Source organism: Abrus precatorius, unplaced genomic scaffold (genome assembly GCF_003935025.1).
Source record: "Abrus precatorius isolate BTA unplaced genomic scaffold, Abrus_2018 Scaffold6, whole genome shotgun sequence".
Classification (NCBI taxonomy): Eukaryota; Viridiplantae; Streptophyta; class Magnoliopsida; order Fabales; family Fabaceae; genus Abrus; species Abrus precatorius.
In genome coordinates this window covers 13,011,752-13,018,407 of record NW_020874406.1, presented here as the reverse complement: position 1 = coordinate 13,018,407, position 6,656 = coordinate 13,011,752, and the positions used below count along the sequence as shown (strand labels likewise).

Here is a 6,656-nt window from a genome sequence, read left to right as displayed (position 1 = left end):
AATAATCAGTAGGGTCACACGAAATATCAAGTTTTGAATCGTATCATGATATAACACATAACATAAAAAGACATTTAATATTACCCTGTAACAACCTTACATAGTAATAGGCGCATTAATTAAAGGAAATAAAGTAAAGTAAAGATGGTAAATCATGGAGGGGTCCACCACTAAAGCCCCATCCCAATCGTTGACATATTTTCCCGCAAAGATTTCCCGGCAAAATTGTGAGAGCTTTCAATTTTATCATTGGAAAGGCAAAGGGTACGAAAGGGGTTGGGGATTGGTAATGGAGGATTCAACCACTCCGTCTTCGAAGCACAACATCGACCATGTCCACCGCATCATCAACTCGAATCGATACAAGTCGCCTTCTAGAACAATCTGCTCGGACAGGTTCATACCCACCAGATCCGATTCCAATTTCGCTCTCATCAATTTATCGCCTTCAGAGGACACTTCCAAAGCTTACAACACCCTTTTGCGTACTGCTTTGTTTGGACCCGATGCTCCCGTTACTCCCAATAAACGGACCCCTAATATTTTCCGTTACAAAACGGAGACTCGACGCTCCATGCACTCTCTCTCCCCTTTCACGTTCCATGATGACCCGTTACCTGGTTGTGCCCCTCATCATACTCCTCTCAAGCCTCCTCGCAGGGTTCCTCTGTCACCTTTCAAGGTTTGTTTTCATTTTTTTATTTTCTGGAGATTTTGTTTTGTATTGGGTCTTTTGGATATTTAGTCTAATTTTAATGTTGTGCTGTTCTGTGTTAGGTTCTGGATGCACCTGCACTGCAAGATGATTTTTATCTGAATCTTGTGGACTGGTCCTTCAACAATGTCTTGGCTGTGGCTCTGGGAAACTCTGTTTATTTGTGGAATGCTAGTAGCAGCAAGGTTCATAAATTTTTGTTTTTTTAATATTCTCTTTCTCTGTGGTGGGTGATATCATTCGGGGATGCTCTACTTGATTTTATTGTTAATTTGTAATTATTATTTGTGGGGTATTGCTTATTTGCCTATATGTTTGTGATGTAGCTGCAAATTGAAAAAAAAAAACTTTTGGGTTTTGATATATGACATGCGTGCAGGTAACTAAATTATGCGAGCTGGGGATGGACGATTGTGTTTGCTCGGTTAGCTGGGCTCAACGTGGTACCTACCTGGCTGTTGGAACTAACAGTGGTAAAGTGCAGGTAAGAGTTTATGCGCCAATCCAATCTCATGCTATTGCAAATTCAGTTACTAGTTTTCAGTTATTGTTGGATATCCCAGGGTTTCCATAGGACTGATTTTATTCTTTTTGGGTTTTCTTTGCAATTTGACTGCACTCTATCTTTTAAGGAGGGTTTTCTGGTATCTTTTCTTTTTTTGGCTAGGCTACTTATATCCTTTGCAATGAGTTTTCAAGATTTTGCAATGCATTTTAATGCTCAAAGAAGCAAAGACGTGTATTTTTTGCCCATAAGGAAGGTCTCTGCGTAGGGATGACAATAACAATTGATGCAGCATGTGTCTAAGACAAACACCATAACCATTAAGCATTGTAGATGCAGTTGGTTATCCTGATACTAATGTATATTGGTCAACACACCATCAGCAATGGTGGAGAAAGAAAAAATGCAGAGAGAGTAGGGAGTATCATTAAACATAAACCATGAAATTCTATATTTTATTTTGTTATGGAAAATTTATCAAGGAATTAATATGAACTCAATAAAGCAGATAGAAGGATAGCTATGAAGGTGGCCAATTAGTAGGTAAATATCCTGTGGGTCAACAAAGACTCATCAGTGAGCTATTTTGGTGTGCAAAAAAGCATTCATGAGAAACGTCTCGTTCCATTTGTTTCCTTAAGCATGGACACTTAAAAGAGTGAAGCTCTATCTATGTTCAACCTGTATTGCATACTTTACTTGTGTTGAGCACTTAATTATCAATTTATCATGACACTTATGGGAACATATCATGCACTTAATACTACTTATTGACATTGGGATTTCTTTCCAATATATATCATGCAATTGATATTTCTAGTTGGCTTTTTATGTAGTTGTGCAAATATTAGATGCTGCTATTCATGCCATAAAATGCTTTGAATAAATCAATTGTTGAATACAATTAATGCAGTTAACATAAAATAATGTAGGGGAGAACACACTCCTAAAGCTAGGCTGGTAAGAAGGGATTATAAACGAGTTCCATGTCTTGCACTTGGCCAATATAGGAGGACCCATGCTCCTTTTGTTGACACCATTGGTTGGAAAGAGCAGGTCACTTGCTCCTAAAGTCATGCTGATATAAGGAGAGCAATTCAAGTACAAATGGGAGTCTGGGTGTAATAGGAGATTCATGTCCATTTAATAAATGGGACAATCAAATCTTTTTTCCATGACTCTGGTTTTTTCTCGGAAACATTACATTGTACTGTTAGTTTTTTAATTCAATACCCTGTCACCTTAAATAATTTTGTATCGTTGAGGTTCTGGAGGTCTAGGAAATATAACTTTTTCATTAGAGTCTAAGAAACTTTGGCTCCAGTTCTGGTGACCTCCATTTGTTTGATACTTGTCTTTCGACATAGTCCATAGTCACATCATGTGTTATACTTTTAGTTTACTAATAGGAAACACTTTATTGGCTTGATACTTGTCTTTCGACATAGTCCATAGTCACATCATGTGTTATACTTTTAGTTTACTAATAGAAAACACTTTATTGGCTTGCCCAAAACTTACATCGGATCCATCCTTATACACGTTCAATTGGCCATTCAGGTTGGTAGCCAGTGCATTACTGCTACCTTAAACATTTTGGTCTTTTGATAGGCTTCCCCATAAAATATTGGTGTCATGCTATATTTTACTTTTATGGTGTAAAGAGTTTTTTATGCATCATATCCCTAGAACTTGCTTGCTCAATTCTTTTTAATCTTCCTTATATGAACAATAATGCTTAGAATGTTGCAAACCAGCTTGATTTTATCCATGCCTCTTAACTATTTTCCATATAGATTTGGGATGCGTCTCAATGCAAGACAATAAGAACCATGGAGGGTCATCGTTTACGAGTTGGAACCTTGGCCTGGAGTTCATCTCTTTTGTCTTCTGGTAGCCGGGATAAAATCATTTATCAACGAGATATACGTGCACAGGAGGATTTTGTCAGTAAACTGTCTGGGCACAAGTCAGAGGTCTGACTTGTTTTTATGTGTTCCGGCCTTATCTGGTCAAACTGCCTTGCTACCTACTGTACATGGAATTTAGCATATTTATTTATGTCCCCTTTTTGGTTACTTAAAGGTTTGTGGATTGAAGTGGTCTTATGATAACCGGGAGTTAGCATCCGGAGGAAATGACAACAGGGTATGACATTGCAAACTTCATTATCCTCATAAAATGCCTCACTGCAGCATTACTTCTTTATTTCTTGGCATTGGTAACTAATAATTTATTTTGTATGTTTGCAGTTGCTTGTTTGGAATCAACACTCAACCCAGCCCATCCTGAAGTACTGTGAGCATACAGCAGCTGTTAAAGCTATTGCATGGTCTCCTCATGTTCATGGACTTCTTGCATCAGGAGGAGGCACTGCAGACAGATGTATTCGTTTTTGGAATACAACCACAAACTCACAGTTAAACTGTATTGACACTGGAAGTCAGGTATTCATTTTGGTTCAATTCTTTTGATCTAGTACAAGTCTGGTTATTGGATTGACTTATGAAAAATATTTTTCTTTCAGTGTTACAAATTTCATGTCCCCTGTTCAACGGTAATCTGGTAACTCACTTAAAGCATGAAAGTACAGCAATCTGCTAAGTCTAGTCAAACCCTACTCAATGGAAAATGAGATGAAAAAAAATCACAATTGAAAAAATAATTCCAAATAGAGAAATAATATAAAGTTAAAAAGGGTAAGGGATCAATAACTTCATACAGCAACATTGGACCTCAAATTCAAGACTGGGAACGTTCTTTATCAGAGGGATCTCTGTGCATCTTGTTTGACGATAATGATTGGCATTTCCCTGTAAATTTGCATTACTGTTTGGCAGAGAAGAGTAGGAGAGTAGATAATCTATTAATCATGGTTGTTGAATAATATGCATTTTGCTTCCATACGTCATAGCAACTGAAACTTCTCATCCAATCCAAGTGGTGCAGTGGAAACACTTATTTTATTTGCTTTATCACTGAATAGAGTTAGTATCCAGAAAATAACACCAGTTTTCCATGGATTCAAGGATCATTATCACTTGATCAAATTATGTTAGAAAAAAACTAAATTTAAATGTTTTTCAAGTGACAATTCAGACCCTCAATTGTGAGATTATTGAAGTTTCTTTTCCTTTTATTTACTGTTTTCAAAATTCGTTGGCATTTGTCTTCACAAATGAAGAAAGGGATAAAGGGGTTTCTTCCCCACCCACTCCCCTTCTTTTCTTTTTTAAATAACAAATAAATGATGCTAACGCTTTACATATATTACAGGTTTGTAATCTTGTTTGGTCTAAAAATGTCAATGAAATGGTCAGCACACATGGCTACTCCCAGAACCAGATAATAGTTTGGAGATACCCCACAATGTCAAAGGTACGCATAATATTTGCTGTCTTAAAATAGACATAGAGAGTTTTGAAGTTAAATTTAACAGGTTCTACCATTTTTTCATTTTGTTCTTTTGGTGCAGCTAGCAACTCTTACAGGCCACACTTATCGAGTTCTTTATCTTGCTCTCTCTCCTGATGGGCAGGTATTTTAATCGTCCTTTCACCTATTCCTCTTTCCATATGAGTAGCTGCTTATGAAAACGATTTTATATTGCCTTAATTATGTTAATTTTCTGGTCATGAGAACTTTTTCTTACTGTTTCAGACTATCGTCACTGGAGCTGGAGATGAAACTCTTAGATTTTGGAATGTATTCCCTTCCCGTAAATCACAGGTAATTATTTGTTAAAAGAAAAATAAGTGTTATCCACTGGCCCCTGCTACTCTTATTTGCTTGATTGACCATGGTTTGAAGATTTGAGTGTCGTCCTCATCAAACTGTCCTTTCTATTCTGATAAATGAAAATGTAGATACACGAAATCACATTCATTAATAATTTAATCTAATGTTTGATGCTGATGCCATGAAATAGGTTATGTAAAGATGTAATATATGTATAAGGGACTATGATCCTCTGGTTCGTTTTGTAGTTTATATATTCAAGATTTATATATGGTTGTGAAATGACTATTGATGCAGAATACTGATAGTGAAATTGGAGCTTCATCTTTTGGAAGAACTATTATCAGATGACCCCAGCTTGCATTTTTACGAGACAACTCACGTGGCATGTAAAAGACGCCTAGTTGGAAAGTTTGTATGAAAAAGACATCATCACCGTGCTCTGCTTCACCGATTTGGGAAGCCTTACAGGAGCTAAGAAGTTACAGGATGGCTGCCAATGGTGGAAATCCATGCCCATCACGAGTTATTTTATTGAGCATCTTACATTTATCTGTACATATTGAGGAGCTGTAGCCAAATTTGGTTTTCGGCCTCTATTATTTTTGTTCTTTTCAATAATGCGCCTTGCATTATTATATTTGGATTAAATTACAGAGAAGCATCTTTTACTTGTAACGTAACAGCTTTTGTATATATTATTCTTTTGCGGGATGTACTTAATTATAAATGTAAGCTTCTTGTCCTTCAAAAGTTAGGCGAATCTTTCAGAGATAAATTCTATATAACACGTGAATTTTTCACTCCATTTTAAGAGATGCCATATGTGCTTTGAGTCAATCCTTGTACTTTTTAAGTTTATTTGAGTCGTCCCAAGTTAAAATATATTTAAGTGTTTGTAAAGCTGGAAACTTAAAATCTGTGAAGAGACACAGGCTTCCACTGTGGAAAATTTCGAAGCCACTCTTCTGATATTACACTCTGGGAATGAAGGGGTGAAACTAAATTTTGGCGGGGAAATTATTTATTACGACTAACTGCCAACTGTCCCTCACTTAACAGGATTTATTTATTATTGATTTAAATTAAAGTATCAAATAAACATAACTAGTTTTAGATTAATACTAAATAAACTTTTATTTTTTCAATTTACACGTTTTTATTTAACTTCCATTCAAGAGTGGGCACAGGCAATATGTGGACATCATTCAGCCTTCTTTTATGAACCATTATTGAGTGGTCTTAAATTGCTAAAATTAAAGAAAGAACGTGTCTTTTCCTAACATTGTGCATGTTAGCCTCAGCATGTGATCGAATACTACCAGTGACTATCAATTGTTGAACTTTTATCATGTGTGTTGGTTTGGATAACCATACATGTTCACATTTTGGGCAAATGTAGAAGCAGTTTGTTCTGTAGCAGAACAAATAGAATGCGATTAACAAAGTGTCTTGATTCACCTTGAAAAACTCATAAACCCGAATATAACTCATAAATTATAACTACTAGTATTGAAATAAAACTTAAATTTATAATCATTTAAACATCAATCAACACTTTTTAACTGTCAGAGAATTTAGGCCCAAGGAGAATCAGGCCTGTGAAGCAGACAAAAGAAAATGAGAATTTGATCCAAATTAGAGGGAATTTATTATTGTTATTTTAATTAATTGTGAAGAAAAATGTTTTCCAGCACT

At 35.9% G+C, this 6,656-nt stretch overlaps 1 protein-coding gene across 1 annotated transcript; it reads left to right on the top strand.

The window, feature by feature from the left end:
* The first annotated feature begins 239 nt into the window (after positions 1-239).
* Positions 240-5,617, top strand: LOC113869053 (protein FIZZY-RELATED 2-like). Its single transcript, XM_027505171.1, has 10 exons — positions 240-682; positions 778-900; positions 1,095-1,199; positions 3,017-3,196; positions 3,306-3,368; positions 3,473-3,667; positions 4,497-4,598; positions 4,696-4,758; positions 4,881-4,949; positions 5,256-5,617. Exons 1-10 carry the CDS (start codon positions 290-292, stop codon positions 5,307-5,309), a joined length of 1,347 nt encoding a protein of 448 aa, XP_027360972.1. The 5' UTR covers positions 240-289; the 3' UTR covers positions 5,310-5,617.
* The last annotated feature ends 1,039 nt before the right edge of the window (positions 5,618-6,656 follow it).